This window comes from Lampetra fluviatilis, chromosome 11 (genome assembly GCF_964198595.1).
Source record: "Lampetra fluviatilis chromosome 11, kcLamFluv1.1, whole genome shotgun sequence".
NCBI classification, from domain to species: domain Eukaryota; kingdom Metazoa; phylum Chordata; class Hyperoartia; order Petromyzontiformes; family Petromyzontidae; genus Lampetra; species Lampetra fluviatilis.
The window spans coordinates 12,840,706-12,858,685 of NC_136285.1; the positions used below are offsets into that span (position 1 = coordinate 12,840,706).

The following is a 17,980-nucleotide window of genomic DNA, read 5'->3' on the forward strand; positions in this document are numbered from 1 at the left end:
GGAGCCGGGAGGGGAAGGAGGGGGGAACCGCGAGTGAGTCCACCTCATCGCAGTCAAATTGCATTGGGAGCCAACGGAGAGAGTGGTATGGTGTCATATACGCACGTGGGTGACAAATCTGGCAGTGGCATTCTGGGCCATCTGGAGTCTGTCCGCTGTTGAAGTGATTTGGCGGCGAGGCCGTGGGGAAGGAAGTTGCAGCAATCGAGTTGAGATGCAACGGACGCGTGGGTGAGTGTTTGAGAGGATTCCCCCACACCCTCTGCACCCCCTCCCCTCTGCCTTCCCCTCTCCCTCACTGCCAACCGATAACCCCGATTTAATTTGAGTCTCTTGCGCTATGTTTTGAAAGTTCCCCGATCTGTTGAGCCGTTGACCCTGTGTGTATGTACCGCACGTTGAATTTCTTTCGCCACCGTACGTGGCCAACCGCGCCAATCGGAGATGCGGGGGAAGGACAACAAACAAAAGACAAAAATCAGTTCTAAAGAAAGAAATGAGCTTGTGCATACATGATGGGTTTACGTATGTGTAGTGAGTCACGTCGGAGACACTAATAGTAGGAGGCACATACGTTTATTCGACACTTAAACACTTCTGTTCACACACGCGATAACTACAGACAGGTCAGGACAGCCGGCACGCTGCCTGACCCACAACGCCGAGGAGACGAAGACGAAGATGTAGCACGACGGGTTCCATTCCAAACGACAGCCCCGATCCAGTCTCGGGACATCCCTTTTATTCCCTCCAGCGTGGCCTGCCTCCACCCTCGGCCACGCCCCCTTCTTGAACCTACCAGAAGGTTCTGAGCTATACCCCACGTGTCCCCTCTGTTAAATTAGCCCTACATCCCTTACCCCGGCCTATCACGTGCCCTGTTGGCCGACCAGGCTTCTACGTCCTCAGATGCCCTCTGTCTGCCAGCAACCAGCGCTACGCACCCGAGTGACCCATTCCATGGCACTGCATGCTCTTCTGGCAGATCGGCTGCTCCACCCACAATTCCCCTCTCTGTCAGTAAACAGCGCTGCGCGCCGTAGTGACCCATTCTATGTCACCACATATGTATGATGAGTTTATGTATGTATGACATGTAGAGCCATTCCCTTCCTCTTCACAGCAGCACACGTTCCTCGTCACGTGGGCACGACGAGACGAGCAATGCTTAGTATCGCTCGGGGGGCTTCTAAAGAGCTCCATTAAGCTTTGGGTGTGGCTTTTACAAACCCTCGTGGTCACAGAGGAAGGCAGTGGTCAGCACGCGCTAGCCAACGATTTATGGAAGCACACCGGCAAAGATTCAGCGGCTATTTTTAAAACTCGTCATCATCGGCCATGGTCAGTCCACCACCGGACGAAGGCCTCCCCACGCCACTCCTGCGATCTATCGATGTAACGATCCAGCTGGCGCGAGTCAACTTCAGTTGCTCCGCCTGCGTGTTGAACGTCCTCTCTGGCGTGTCCTCGTTTAGCTTCAACCGCCAGCGATTATCCCTTCTAGCAACGTGGGCTGCCCAAAGCCCAATTACAGTTTTGTTTTCCTATAATGCTGCGTTTTTCGAGTGAACGGAACTACGTCGCAGTGCGAGTAGGAATAAACAGTCGTATGGCCGCCTCGGCATAGCATCATCACACAGAGTGGGATGCTGCTGGATGCTCTAGATGCAACCCACGCGCATCGGTCTTTGTTCAGCCTGCGTAAGCATCTCACGTGTTATCGCGGACCGTGCTTTACCCTACATTACATATCATTTATCATCACGCGATTTTTCCATAACGCGGTGTTCGACAGCAACGCAGGAGAACAGACTTCAATTCTCTTTATGATCTATATAACATCACTAACTCGCCGCGTTGTATGCTCTCGAATCCATGTGTTCAGCTTGCTGTCTCTCAGTGTTCATTACAAGCGTGCACCTCTCCACACTTCTTCGGGCACTTTCCAGCCTTTCCATATTTCTCCGTCACTGTTCGCGACTCCGATCCACATTCAGCGATGGGTTAAGTGACATTCCAATATAATGTCTGTATTTTCAGAAGTTTGGACAGTTCTGCGATAATGCTCCTCCGATTAGCACGGTTTGCTACGTACGATGCGAAGGGAGTTGAACACACGTAGCGGATTTTTTTTTTTATCACAAGAACAATGTAGGCATTTTGGACACGGCGATGCAATGGGCCCTGCAATGTATCGTAACGTAAACATCTTTAGAAGCTCTGAACGCCCATATAATGCTTGTGTCCAATTTTATGATCGTCAGGTTCAGTCCAACGGTTGTAATTCCACGACCGTGGAATTGACCGTATACAGATATTCCATCTTTTTTGTCATTTATGTGTTTTCTTTTATACCTAATGAGGTTTTATACCAGATATTAAATAATAAAAAAGTAACGATTTTATCTTGCCTGAATCTCCAGCTACTTGTGGCTGTATTATTTGGCAGACTGACACCAGAACGCGATCCCCATTGTGTGTTCTGCTGTGTAAATTGCACATCAATCAGTTGAATTCATCCACTGCCTTGTCACCTGCATAGCCGCCCACTTAAGCCTCGTCCACAAATTCCCATTGAGGAGCCCCTTGTGGCTTTATCCTTCACGTCTGTCGACGAGCGATGGCCTGGTTAGCACGAAGCCTCACGGGTCCGGTTCACGAACATTCGAGTGCAGAGGTCATATTTCCTGACCTTCTGTTCTCAGCCTTCCTTAGGCAGGCGTGACACTGCCTTGGTGAGGGTAAACGTGAGTAGAACTCCATTCTGTGTCTCCAAATGTGTCCTCGTGGCGTGCACTTGCCAATGACATCGAGTGATCCAGCCAGCTGTCGATTAGGAAGGCTGGCTCTGCGGACGAGACCCAACTTGTAATGAGGCGCCGCACGCAACTCGCTCGCTCTCGAAGGGAGAGCGAGAGAGAATGGCTCGAATGTGCGAATGTACTGTGTGTATGTTGGACTTCTTTCGCACCGTACGTAGCCAACTAAATAGAGATGCGGGGGAAGTACAACAGACTGAAGACAAAAAGCAGTTCTAAACAAATGAGTTTTCAATCCATAATTACAAGTGCACTGCTCCAGTGGCTTCCTAACGGCCGCAGAAGCGCATCTGAAAGCGCGCGATTCGGTGACCGTCTTTGGTAGATGGCCAACCAAAGCCGCTGCCGCTGCTGCGAGGTTGACCGGAGTTCACGCGATGATGGTTTATGTTCCTTGACGAGATCAGCAAGAAGGTGTTGTGGTTCATTTTCGGCAAGATGAACAGGAAAGGCAGCAGCAGCAGCACCCAGGCCGTGAGCTGGCGCCGAATTTCCCCCCAAGCTGTGCAAGCCAAAGACGATCGAAACTCGTCCAGAGCTGTCTTGCTGCTTGATGCTCTTGGTCTGGAAAGACAATATTCTGGGACGATGCAGGATGCAGAGGATCCGTTTCAATCAATCACTTGAGAGGATCTCAGAGGTAACCGCGATACGCTCCCTCGCGGGCTGTTCTAAAACACAATGGGTTGGCGCTGCTCTGAGATTTCCAAACAGATTGTTCATCTCGCCAGACATGCTGCCGATAGCACAATTGGTATGAAATTGGGTAAAAAGGGCACAAAAAAATGGATAGCAATCAGATTGAATAGCTCTATTCTGATTTTGTTGTATTCTGTCTTGATATTTGCTTAGTTGTAGTGGTCGCATATTATCGTCAGACTCTGCGTGCTTTGTAGCCCTCGCGTTGTACAGAGATTGCGATGATTAAGATAATACTTTTTGACAGAACTTGTTCATCACTGCCTTACACTGCCCAGCCACTAGGCTTAAGCCATGCACCGCCAGATCAGTGCATGAAGAAATATAAGTCTTGCTGTCTGTGGTGACACTCCGCTCCAGCCTTTAATTTCAAGCAACGTGGAACACAATGTTAACAATTGACCAATCACAGCACCTTTGTAAATCCACTGCTCGATGAACGCCTTTCCATGCCACGTCGGCGAGCAGGGTTGTGTGACCTTACTTTAACGGTGTGTTCAGCGTGAGCTGAAGGGGCGACTCAGGACCTGTTCAGATATCACTTCCCACTGATGTTAGCCATGGCTGGAATATAAACTCAGCATGCTGGGTTCAACATGGAATGCAGGAGTGCAATATATGGGCTCAACTACATTTCTGTGAGCTGCAGTGCGCTACATTCCCTGCCATTCAATTTGTATGTGATTCACTTGGAGGGCGCGACCAGCGGTGAAATCGTTCAGATCATACTGAATATCTCCCTCTCCGAGTACGATCAGCGGGTGGGGTTCAGTTGTGGCGTGGGGTTGAGTGTCACCTCCGCCGTACGGGGAGGGCGATGATGAAGCCACTTGTCAACATCGTGAGCGAAAGACGTCGCCCATGAGCACGCTGCCGCCACTATTCTGCTCTCCGATAGAGTCACACAGCGTCCGTCGTCGGGATGGGGCCCTGAAATTTGTGGGGGGGGGGGGGGGGGGTTGCCTCGCCAATTACCTTCGTCTGCGCTCCTCCAGGAAGCGTGGTTGCCTCCGGTGCAGTTGCACTGCCTGTACACTCGATAGCTACGCCACTGGGTTCTATCTTACTCCAATGGTATTCTCGTAGACGATTCGTTCTGTGTTAGTCTTTGGACGTATACGAAAGTCTATGGGTTTGCGTTAGTCTGTGGGTCCTATGCCAGTCTATGGGTCTCTTATGCGAGTCGACAGGTCGCTATGTAAGTTTATGGATCTCAGTGGTGTAGCGTGGTTGGCATGGGCCCTGGTGCAAGGAATGAAAATAGGGCCCTCCCCTGTCCAATGTTCTCCCTCTCCCAATTGCAGCGCCTGCACACTCGATGGTTATGCCACTGCTGCCGTATCCGTCAGCCAGGTCCTGCCTTCAAATAAAAAAAAATGCTTATTTTGGGGGCGGGAGCACTGGACAGGGATAGTTGCACGCACGCCACATCGCCTCCGCCACGAGTGTTTTATCTGCTTAATTTCCCCGCACCGGATAGGCGAGAAATTTCTCCATTAAGGCAGCGCCTTTATTTATTTACGCATTCACTCCGCTCGCACGTTTATTTATCCATTTATTTACTGCCGACTCGGGCGGCTAATCTTAACGGTGCGCGTCTCCGCGACGCTGCCGAAACGACAGGCCGCTCTTTAGCGATCCTGCGGGGACTGCTCGATTCGTGAGAATTACGATCTCGTTTTTTCAGTCGCGCGAGGAGTTTCGTGGGGCGGGTTTCGGGGTGGGGGGAGTATAACGCGTCGCTCGGCTCGCACGTGGTGACGCGCCGCTGCCTTGCGCCGCTGTGAATTTTTAACGAGCCCTCATCATCTTCTTGGTTCTTTCGGTAACGTCATCCATTCTACGTGACTTTACCGAAAGAACCAAGAAGATGAATCCCTGCAGTCACGAAAGCTTTAAATCGAAATATGAGCCCTCATCATGCTCAGAGGGCAGGCGGGCGCAGAGGCTCTCGCCGAAGAGGGCGCGCGTAAAACTTTGCCTCTGCTTACGCAGTTCGCGTGTGCATTGGACGTACGTCGAACTTCTTTCGCACCGTACGTAGTCATCCGCGATAATCGGAGGCGCAGTTGGACGGACAACAACCTGAACACCAAAAAGCAGTTCGAAAGAAATGAGTTTTGAATCTGGATGATTTAAAAGTGCATAGCTCCCGGTGGCATCCCAATATCGGATGCAAGAGCGTTCCAGACGGCCGCAGAAGCGCATCTGAAAGCACGCGATGCAGTGACCATCTTTATTCGATGGCTAGCCAAAGGCCGCTGCGAGGATGACCGGAGTTTTCGCGATGGTTTATGTTGCTTGACGAGATCGGCAAGGAATTGTGGTTCATTTGTCGGAAGCACTATGTGTGTAATGAGTGTGACCTTATCATCTATTAGTTCGGCAACCGGAAGCCCATGCACGACACGTGCCAAAGCATTTTGTTTACACTGCAGCTTGGTAAAAAAAAATCCCAGACGTCCCGTAGAGTAGTGAGTTGCAATAATCGAGCCTTGTCATAACTATGCTACATGCCACCGCTGTGCTGTAGTAAGCCACTGTAAGTATGCGCGTCTTCGTCATTTCAAAAGAAAATTCATGCATGCATTGATGTTAATGGAAGTCAGTTTTAACATTTCTTAAAATAAAATAAATAATCCTATTTGATTTGTTAAAATAAATATAAAAACCCGATGTGCCCTGACTTTTGGGCCACCCAGTATAATATATATTACATTTATATTATTGTGCTTTCATTTTGATTAACTTATTGATACGCAGTATTTGTTTCATGGGGTAGAGTGGTGGAAAACTCAGTGGTTCAAATCACCCACACGATCAACATGGTGTGAGGGAGACTTTCACCTAGCAACGGAGTGAGTGTGATTGTTCAGCGTCCAGAGGAGCTTGTAACTATTGTATCATTAACGGTTATGCTACAACAACATTAAACGGCGTTTTAATTCTTAAAAGCACAATAAAACTTGAACTCGCACTGGTTAGGTGGAAACATTCTCAGCACAAAGTCACCGACGGTCCGTCCAGGATAGAGAGTTGAGAAACATTGAAAATTCAGACGAGGCAAAAATCTACCCGATTACACGTTTGCACTCAACATAATTAATCATTTGTTAATACGTCTTTAATGGTCCCTTAGCACTTAGCATGTTGTGCAGAATAATTTCAAGATTAGCATAAAGTGAGTAAAATTTGCTGCAGCCAATTCTGTTGATTCAGAGGTCGTGAGTGTAATTTCTTGAACATAAGCAATGTTTTTTTACATCCAAATAATATTATTTTAAATATATTTAACTGCGTGGTCTTCTCCCACAGTTTTATTCCAGTTGTGCTATCGATGGCATGCCGTTATGTGTCCATTCGTAAATCCTGCAGAGCTTTGCACCACCTCTACGAGTGAATGTCCCATGGAAGGAGATGTCACAGACCTAATTCGGAGATCCCGTAAACTGACCTCTTAGAGATATTAATTGCATGGAAATAAAAAAATTAGTTATATATATTACGTATTGAAAGAGAAAGTTTTGCAAAAATGCAAACCAAACTTAATTAATATGATGGCTTCTGTGCACTAATTGTTGACGAGGCTGTCTTCATCAGCTCACAACAGGGGTGGCTGAAACCCAGATTCAAACCCAGGCTCTCAGTCACGCTGGCACAGAACTCTGACCTCTGAGCCACCTGCCGACATCTTTAAAACAACACCAATTAAAATAAAAGTTAATGCCTGCACAATATGCTGCGTGTCAGCCTCACGTTAAGATCATTAACAGTGGCGGAGGAGACGTGAACACATACTGAGTTTCTCAGCGAGCCATGTGGTGTTACAACAAAACCCTTTACAAAGCTTTCCATACCTCCCACTCCAGAGGTCACACATCAAACATTCAATTAACACTTCCAATCTGCACAAAAGCATAATTAAAAAAAAATCTACCTTTGCTGCAGGCAATTAGACCGCGTTCTGGCCTTGACTGGAAACTACAATTTGTAAAAGGAGGACGAGGCTATCTGTGCTGAAACAGCCACGGCAGAGACAGAACGTCTGCCATGACCGTCGCTGGCTCATGCGCCGCTTGCTCCGCCGAGCGCCGTGCGCGCGAATGAAAACTCACACGCTTCGCAAGGCGTCGAGACGCTTCGTAGGGGGTCACTGCTCAGTCGTGTTCAGACGAGAAGAGGAGAGTCTTGCGTGTGAACTCGTGAAAGGGAAGTGTCTCAGCAGTGCAGACGGCGAGAGGAGAGAGACTTACTATGTAGAACTTGGAGAACTTCGTATGCACACGGTACGTAGCCATCCGCGCTAATCAGAGGTGCAAAAGGCCGGCACGGCACGTGAGCGGGTGGCTGGCCAACACCACGCCCGGCCACCTTTGTCCCCTCGTGGCGATGTTTACACGTCGCACGAGGTACGCGTTCGAGGCTGAGTCGACCTCGTTGAGGCCCAGGACGGGTTCAGATAGTCGTCCCCACCCACACCATCACCCACACCGACAGCCACTCGCATTCACCACCCACGCGTGATACTGAGCGAAGGTTGACGAGCTCTTTGGCAGAAGTGCACGGTTGCCGGAGTGGAGAGCACGTATATGGGGCTAGAGTCAGATGAGGACTGGCAGGCGGGGACCCAGTTCAATGAATGATCTCAAAGACAGCGAGGACAATCTTCCGCGACTTGACGCCTCTGTACGAAGGAAACATGCCAACTGTTTTTGTACAGAGCCGCGAGATGCGATCACATATAACTCCCCATTGCATTGCATTGCAATGCATACTCGCATAGAGCCGCAGACTCACATTGTGTAGAAGTGCAATAACAACAGCCGCCGTTCACCACTAAGTGGCAGTGACCGTGACCACGGCGCCTGTGCCAGGCTCAGTGCACTTTGAGGCAACGTGAAGTGTCGAAGGCTCGCTGGCAGGAGATCACGGGACAGAATCAGGTGCCCGTGGGTTGGCTGGCTGAGATGGCGGGCAGATGCACCAACTGTGCTCCCGACTGTGCCAACTCTCTGCGTTTTATCCGCCCAGCACTCTGCCCGTAGTTGTGAGCGTCGCTCCTCTGCCCTCAGTTGCTGCTGGAGGGCGATTTGTTTCCAACGCCCCAGTAGCGTCCTGCACGAACTTCTTCCACAGAGGCCGATAAGGACACCGCTGGTACCGGTCATTGTAAATTCCAATCAACCCCACATCTTACCGGCTACCACATCAGTCCATCTCTTCCCTAGCCCATGCAATAGAATCATCAGTGCAATGAACTCACATTGACACCCATAGATTCACATACTGACCTATGAACGTGTTTATACATCGTAAACCTGGCCACTGTTTCTCTACAACATCCTGTGATGTGGTCACATTTAGATGCCATGTATTGTCTTAACGAGACTTATATAGGGACCGAAAGACACACATAGAGACCCATAGGCTCACACAAACACCTGTGACTGCCTGTCTCTACAAAATACATTTATCAATATGCTTCTCGACATCTTGGCATTAACGTTTACAGACTATACGAATCCAAGTTGTATTGTAACACTGTATATAGCTCAGTTGGCTACGTACGGTGGGAAGTTCAACATATATACGTACAGAAGTGCAGCCAACCGTGGGAGCGTTTATGTTTGGATGCTGCTGCTGCTGCAGCTGCTGCGGTATAATGGTCAGCACTGCGCTGGACTTGCGCTGCAGAGGTCACCGGTTCGATTTGTTTTCCCGGCACAGCGGTGGAAACGAGGACGGTGCAAGTTGTTTTAACCCCCCCACCACCACCACCCCGATGTCTGTCCACCCAGCGGTAAAAGCAGGGACGCCGCATTACATCGGTAGGTCACGTGCGGTGAGCTGAAGTGTGGGTAACTCCCCACCTCTTCCAAGACATCTTGGCACACGTGGAAGATTAGGCCAAATGACTCCCAAATAGAGGGGGGTTACTCTCATGGAGGAGCCTTTCCACCGGCAGCGGCATGAGCCAGGAAATTGCAGGGCCGTGCCTTTACCTTTGTACACGTGTCTGTTTGTATGTACGTACGTTGAAATTATTTCGCAACCGCACGTAGCCAACCGTGCTGGCTGATTGAAGAGCCGACCGTGCTGGTGTTTTGTTTTTTTTGCTGCAGGCCAGGAGCGGGTGGGACGGGACTCCCAGTACGAGCAGGAGGGCAAGGTGCAGTTCGTGATCGACGCGGTCTACGCCATGGCGCACGCGTTGCACAACCTCTACCAGAAGCGGTGCCCGCGCCTCTCGGGTCTCTGCGTCGACATGGAACCCGTGCCCACCAAGGACCTGCTGGAGGAGATCCGCAGCGTCAGCTTCAACGGTCAGAGCCCTGCTCGCGTGCCGTGAGCCGTGCTGGAGCTCGCCTCTCGTAATGACAGTAATCGCGGCTATTTGCCCATAAAAGCCTCTCGCGAGTGCCGCAGTTGTTTCCTTTAATGGTCTTGCATTACGGTGTTTTGGGCCAGTTCCTCGAAAGGTGTGTTGAGTTAACTGGGGTGAACGGTAGAGGGGCAGCCCTGTTTAACGCGTAGGCTTTCGCGACCAAAAGTATTCATAATAAAGGTTTAGATCGTGGAACTCTAAATGTGCCGTAACCCTCCACCACCCGACACAGCCCTGCAATCACTTGTCCAAGCGACTGGTGGCAGAAGGATCTTCCCCATTACAGGGGGCTCTAGGGAGCACCTCTATGGAGTATCGTTGGTCAACTCTTCCACGCCGGTATGATGTATTGTAAGAGGTGGGAGAACCCACACTTTAATCCGCCGAACACGACCTGCGTGGCCTGTGTGTTTAATATCCGGCTGCGGGATGAGCTGTGACAGCGCAGTGGGTGCGCAATTGAAAGGTCGCAAGTTCAAATGTCAGTCGAGGGTGAACGTAACCTATCGTCACCATCGCCATCATCATCCCTTTGGGGGCCGATAAAATAAGTACCACTGTGTGAGGAGTCCCCATGGGTGGTCCTATGGAGAGACTGGCTGGGAATGTGGAATTTCCACCAAATGACTTAGGGCCACCAAATTGAGTTAAGTCCTTGCCCATTGCTTATTTCAGTAAGGGACACACTTTTACTTTGAATTGAATGTTTTTTTACAAATGTTATTTTATGCAATTTGCAATCTTGTGATGGATTACTTGGAATTTTTTGTTTGTATTGGTTGCTGCCTATGCATACACACACACACACATCGATGTTATTCCTATGACATGACAACTGTGATTAACCTTATTCTCAGGTTTTTTCGGTAAAGTCACGTAGGTAAAAACATTAAATTTAATGAAAGTAAAATAAAACAAAACAAAAATAAAATTCACGACGTTTCGGAGGCAACACAAGTCTCCGTCATCAGGCGTGAATTTTATTTTTGTTTTGTTTTATTTTACTTTCATTAATTTTAATGTTTTTACCTACGTGACTTTACCGAAAAAACCTGAGAATATGAATCATTGCAGTCACGAAAGCTTCAAATCTAGAGTGATTAACCTTGTTTATCCCCATGTCCCACTTTGTGAGTGAGAGTGAGAGAGAGAGGTGCAATATCTCAATAAGTACCACTTTGGTCGAAACAGAGGATAATAAGAAAGAGCTGACGAAAATGACACCCTGCCCAATTTCCATTGGCAAATTGCAGCCGAACTCTTAGCAAATGCAGCGAGACCGCCACACGCTTGGGCAGTTCCAAAATAAACAAAGACGAACGAACAAAAAAAAATCACAACTCATGTTTTATTAAACGAGCAACTGCTGCCGTGAAGTTTTATCGTCGCTCCGCTACGAGGCTGCTTGGCTCCGCCACTTGTACACATCTCACGCCTCGGCGTTGCTTATTTACGCCCCAATTTAAAACCGTCCCCTAAATAATATCTCAAATGCCTCCCGGGGACGAATTATTATTTCCTTTCAAATGTGTTTTTGTTTGTGAGTGGTTTTTGTTTTGTTTTGCTTGAACGATGTCAAATAAAATAAAGAAAAATTCCCGGCGCGGTCCGTCACCGCGGTTCGCAATCCTCGTCACTCAACCGACGGGGGGGTGAATCGTCGACGCTCGAGCAATCTCCCTCTCGCCCCCACCCACCCCCACCCACCGCAGGCAGCGCAGGGACCCCCGTGATGTTCAATAAGGACGGCGATGCACCAGGACGCTATGACATTTTCCAATATCACTTGCACAACACAAGCACGCCGGGCTACAACGTGATCGGAGAGTGGGTCAACCACCTGCAGCTAAATGTGAGGCTTTGGCAAAATTCAGAAAGGCTCCCGCTTCCCCGTGTTGATGTTGTTGTTGTTTGCCTTTGCCATTTGGTTCACCTTTAAATATATCTGTGAGAAATGTTACGGATAAGAAATGTGATTTCACTCCCCCTCCTCCTCCTGCTCCCACCACCACCCCCTCCTGCTTTCAGTAATTGTGTATTGGTTAAATTAAAAGGCGATGTTTATTTTTTCATGAACAAGAGAGAGAGAGAAAAAGAAATGTCAATGTCAGACCTCTGCAGTTCTTTTAACATCTTGCTCCTCGAAAGTGCAACCGTTCATTTGTGTAAACATTTGCAAACACAAGTAAATACCCTGCAGGGAATAGCAAGATGATATTTTGATGGAATGAGATTTAACTGAATTTGTTCACACTCTTGGGTCTTTCTATCAAGTCACGTAAATAAAAAAAAAATAGATCACGACGTTTTGATCACAACACAAGCAATCGCCTTCAGGTGAGAGAGAGAGAGTTGCTGAGATGTTTCCATCCTTTCTACCGATGTTAACTGACTCTCTGAGTTGCATTACTAGGTTGGATGTCTTAGTATTGACAGGCTGGGTGTCCACTGCCCCAGCCTCTGGTTGGACCATCTCTAGTTCGACCCACCTACCTTGATGCGCCCTTCTCAGGCCTATATAGCAGCTTTCTCGCTCTCTCTCTCTCACCTGAAGACGATTGCTTGTGTTGCGATCGAAACGTCGTGATCTATTGTATTTTATTTACGTGACTTGATGGAAATAATTCATTACTGCAGTCACGGAAGCTTTAACTCAAGACTGAATTTGTTCAGACGTGCACGGATGAATGGAAGAAAGACAGTGATTGATGGGTTTTGCAGAATGTGGGGAATTGTTTCTTCCTATTAATTCGGCACGTGGTGAGTTTGCCAAACAACAGGAGCCCAGTGCTGCGTGTCATTAGACGAGCATTCGCATGCGGTGTAAATGCGGGCATTAAAGCCTCGCCCTAATTCCATTGATTGACTCTATTTTAAGTCATGATTCAATTGAGGAATATGTTCTGCTTTATCTGCTTTTCACTCATCACATTTTTCTGATTTCTAATGTTGTTTTCTGCTTCGTTTTGCCCAGTTTTTTTCACTTCATTAGCCTAACCGTAACCTTACCATACAGCGATCGTCACATTAATTGACCTCCGATTTAAAGATTTCGTGACTGCAGGGATTCATCTTCTTGGTTCTTTTGGTAAAGTCACGTAGAAGGGAAATAATAAAATAATTAAAAGAAAACATAATAAAATACAATTCTCACGACGTTTCGGCCACAACGCAAGCAGAGTTGTGGCCGAAACGTCGTGAGAATTTTATTTTATTATGTTTTTATTATTATTTAATTATTTTCCTTCTACGTGACTTTACCGAAAGAACCAAGAAGATGAATTGACTTGTTTTTAACGCGCGGCGCTTACGTAGCCTCACGAACCATCGCGAGCTCATTTTCATCGCTCCATCTCCACGGCGGCCGCAGTCACGTTGCTCGTCCCGGCGTGGACGTGCGGAACCTCACAGGCCCATGCCCGCGGCCGCTGCCCCTCCCGTGCTTTTAGATCAGCGCGCTGCAGTGGGCCGCCGGGAAGCGGGAGCTGCCTTACTCTATCTGCAGCATGCCGTGCGCGTCCGGCGAGCGCAAGAAGAAGGTGAAGGGCGTGCCGTGCTGCTGGAACTGCGAGCGCTGCGAGGGCTACTACTTCCAGCTCGACGAGTTCAACTGCCACCTGTGCCCCTACAACATGCGCCCCAACGTCAACCGCACGGGCTGCGACGCCATCCCCATCGTCAAGCTCGAGTGGCACTCGCCCTTCGCCGTCGTGCCGGTCTTCCTCGCCATCCTGGGCCTCCTCACCACGGCGTTCGTGATCGTCACCTTCGTGCGCTACAACGACACGCCCATTGTGCGCGCGTCGGGCCGTGAGCTCAGCTACGTGCTGCTCACGGGGATCTTCCTGTGCTACGCCACCACCTTCCTCATGATCGCCGAGCCCAGCCTCGCCGTCTGCTCCTTCCGCCGCATCTTCCTCGGGCTGGGCATGTGCGTCAGCTACGCGGCGCTGCTCACCAAGACCAACCGCATCTACCGCATCTTCGAGCAGGGCAAGCGGTCGGTGACGGCGCCGCGCCTCATCAGCCCCGCGTCGCAGCTCGTCATCACCTTTTCGCTCATCGCCATGCAGGTGCGATTGCGTTGAAAGCGTGCGTTGCCCGTGCGTTGCACGCGATGCGTGGCGTGCTCACTTCTGCTGGCGCAAAAAAAAACGTTTTTGATCGTAAAGAGCCACTTCGTAAAACTGGTCAGGTTGTTCAAGGGACGGCACATTAATGTGACATTGCTGAGATCCTGAGCTGAAATCTGGGTTTCAGCCACCGGTGATTGAACCGTTTTCTCAAACGTATAACGAGGTTTTAGCCGAGTCAATGATGATTGCAAAAACAATTTAGCCATTGCGTGAAATGTTTTTTTTTCACACTTGATTTGCCTAAATGCCAGCTCTGGGTATTAACAATTTTTATTTGATTGCCATGCAATGAACATTTCTGTATGTAGCAGGGCATGTGGTCATGCGTGCTCTCCAGTATAAGGATGTGTAGAGCCGTTTTGTCAACCCACCACTGGATGATGGGCATCCCACGCTATAACCCCATGGGGGTTATTTGATTACACTTCACCACATAGAGCGTTGAACATGAGAGCATAGAAGTACATCGGAACAATGGATGTTTATTCCACTGCTCCATGCTGCCCGCAACATATCTCCAAAGCCCTACAACAACCTGTTGGTCACTCATCCAAGCTCAATCAATGGTCAACCCAGCCTCTGAAAACTGGGATCCACCTTTGATAAGTTCCGTCGGATAAAAACTGTATATGTGTGTAGAATAAAATTTGCCACGTGGGTCAGCGGTAGAGCGAGCGGCTTGCAATCGGAAGGTTGCGAGTTCAAATCCTGGTAGGGGTATGAATGACTCATCCCATCATCCCTTCTTTCCGGGGGTCGATAAAACTAGCCCCAGCCTGTGCTGAAGTCAACATTGGTTGTCCAATGGAGCAGCTCACACCCACCCATAGGAATGTGGAATTACCACCACTGGCTCCGCAGGGCTGTTATACACAGGAGATGGGCGCCAATCCCTCCTCAATGCTCAACTGAACAGGAAATCACTTTGACTTGTTGAGCACAAAACAAGTGATAAATCACAATCGCCACGCTCGTCAAACTGCAGATTTCTAAATTTATTAAATTCAACTATTTTTTTCTTTACAAGATAAGGCCCACTGAGCTATATGGCTCGTTTTCAGCAATGACCTGGCCACAAATCACAGCCCAGCGATGTGGCTCATCGCGTGAAAATTTAAAGCAGCCAAATGCTCTGACCGCGTGACGTTGATTCTAGATGTGGAGGGAAAAACCGGAGGACCCGTAGAAAAATCCACACGACCACGGGGGAGAGAGACAAGCAAGCTCCAAATAAACAGCAGGCGTCACAGGGTTGAACCCACGACCTCCTGTATACCAGGCGAGACAGTTAACATCTCGCCACCACCTGCCCGTCCACCCCGCGATTTTGTCCCCAGCTCCTGGGAGTGTGCATCTGGTTCGGGCTCACGCCGCCACACACGGTCATCGACTACGAGGAGCAGCGCTCGCAGGAGGCCGAGTTGGCCCGCGGCATGCTCAAGTGCGACATCTCTGACCTGGCGCTCATCTGCTCGCTGGGCTACAGCATCCTGCTCATGGTGACCTGCACCGTGTACGCCATCAAGACGCGCGGCGTGCCGGAGAACTTCAACGAGGCCAAGCCCATCGGCTTCACCATGTACACCACCTGCATCGTGTGGCTCGCCTTCATCCCCATCTTCTTCGGCACCGCGCAGTCCGCCGAGAAGGTACGCGAGTGTGTTTGTGGAGCGGCGGCGGTGGAAAGGGGGTGGGGCGGTGGGAGGAGTTCGGTGGGGGCGGTTGGGGTGGGGGCTGTTGGGAGTGAGTGGTGGGGGGGGGGAGGTGGAAGGGGGCCGTGGGGGGAGGGCGATGGAGGCGGTGGGGGGGCTGTGGGGGGGGGCAGTGGTGGGGGCTGTTGGGGGTGGGTGGTGGGGTTGGAAGGTGGTGCTGGTTTTACTCAAGCAGTGTAGTGGAGCGACTGAAGGCGGTGTTGTTGATTTAGTCAGCAATTCTATTGGCTTTAGTATCGTTGGTAAAACATAAAAACCTGTGGATTTTTTTGTCAAACGTTATTGTGCAAATTTCGCTTGGTCATTAAAATAGAAAATGCTGACTAAATTAGCACTGCATTTAAGAGATAAGACGAGGCTTAAAATGCTCACCGAATTAACACTGTGTCCAATGTTAATTAACACTGTTATGCGGTGTTAATTTAAGTGCCCGGCAACGGTCTATTTGACAAAATCCCGCGCAGTCTTAATCATGTTGACTTTAACGACTGAAGGAAATCCACAGACCAAGACTTTTACCAAAATTCCACGCGTGGTCGCCGACCAGACCAGAGACGAACAAGACCAACATGCTGACTCGGTGAACACTCGGCGCAGGGCGCAGGGGAGGGGGGGCAGGGGAGGGGGGGCAGGGGAGGGGGGGGGCAGGGGAGGGGGGGCAGGGGAGGGGGGGCAGGGGAGGGGGGGCAGGGGAGGGGGGGCAGCCAACTGCCTTTGCGATGGCTTCGGATGGCGCCAGGGATTCCGGAGAAGGATTTGCACTAACAGGGCACTCGCCTAACTACGTACGCAACTCTATAAGCGTCTTACAGCGACATCTCATCACAACATGGGGGGGGGGGGGCTTTCCCCCAACATGCTTCCCTGGACAGATGTGGACACTTCTGCTGTCCGGATATGGCACTGCCTCCCTGGACACATTGTCGGCGAAATCACCGAGTCTGGTTTTTCAGGCCTTCAAATGCCGAGCACACGCACACACGGGACATCTCCTGTCTTCACCGCATGCCTTGAAGGGACTGAGTTTTTGAGCTGCTGTGAAGCAATGATCATGCCGATTCGATGTACTCGTGTCTGATATGGCTCGTTCACAATTGCACCCAGTGACAAAAAAAAAACATCCAATGCCCTGTCGCGGTTTTAGCCAAGGGGACCCCCCAGTGGCAGCTGTCTCCTGTGCGGCACTGGTCTCCAAATGGGCATTGTCTCTGTCGGTGTGGGCCGAAGGGTGCAGAGAGGTTGGGGCTGATGGGGGCGGGGCGGAGAAGGCGCCGAGGTGATATCACTGCTGCTAAGTAGGGAGCAACACTCAGTGGCGTCTGTGTGGAGGACGAGTTGACAACTGACTTGGACACGTGAACAATACGGGTTCGACTCCCTCCCTGGCTCAGGTTAATATTTATCTGTTTTATGAACCTCCTCAGCTGCAGTGTTATTCGACTACGTTGACGATTATCCCCTCGTACGTGTAAACAAAAAATACTCATCATGTGTGCTATGAAGAAGGACCATTGCCCGAAACGTTGTCTATTTTATATTTTTCCTTTTAAGCACCACAAATTTAAATACATTGTGTGTATTCGCTCTACGTACTCTGCTTTCCTCCCACAGAAGAAGAAAAAAAAACGCTCCTTAAAAAAATAATCGCTTTAACGCTCCAGCGCAGGACGCACCTGGAGTAGAATCCTGAGGCTCGGCATTGCCCTCCTGGATAAACAATCTTGGTGTGCATTACCCCGTGACGCGTGCGTGGTCGTTGTCAAGTGACAACGCCCGCACGACCAAGACGTGTGTACGTCCTGGGATTCTCGCCTTGAGGAGCTGCTCCAGTTTATCCCGGAAAAATTTTACTTCGTGAAAGGGCTGTGCAAAGCCAAGTCTGATTGCAGTGAACTTAACAGCAACAACAAAACCCACGAAAATTAATTGTCACCTTTCATCGCGTGATGTTTGTGTGTCAATGCGTTCGCTTCTCGAGCTTGAACAAAGGACTTGGCTGATTGATTGAGGATAATCAGTGGCATATGTAATCAAGGGTTTAAGGCCTATCCAGGCTAATTACTGTTTTATGAAGTGATGGGAGCTGGGGGTTGCTGCGACGCACTCGGCTCTGTTTTGAGGACAAATCTGTTCCTGGCAGGGTAGCTAATTAGCTAATTGTTATTCGGCACGATAAACAGAGAGACACAGAAGCCAGAGTACTGATTTTGAAATTCAGAATCGGTTCAG

At 49.7% G+C, this 17,980-nt stretch overlaps 1 protein-coding gene across 5 annotated transcripts in view; it reads left to right on the forward strand.

Moving 5' to 3' along the window:
• GRM8 (glutamate metabotropic receptor 8) overlaps positions 1 to 17,980 on the forward strand; it is a 124,717-nt gene that overhangs the window by 57,180 nt on the left and 49,557 nt on the right. For all 5 annotated transcript variants that reach the window (XM_078861020.1, XM_078861022.1, XM_078861023.1 and 2 more), the window contains exons 7-10: positions 9,641 to 9,841; positions 11,616 to 11,755; positions 13,353 to 13,976; positions 15,377 to 15,688. In XM_078861020.1, the coding sequence (XP_078717146.1) occupies positions 9,641 to 9,841; positions 11,616 to 11,755; positions 13,353 to 13,976; positions 15,377 to 15,688 (1,277 nt within the window). The remainder of the gene's footprint in view (positions 1 to 9,640; positions 9,842 to 11,615; positions 11,756 to 13,352; positions 13,977 to 15,376; positions 15,689 to 17,980) is intronic.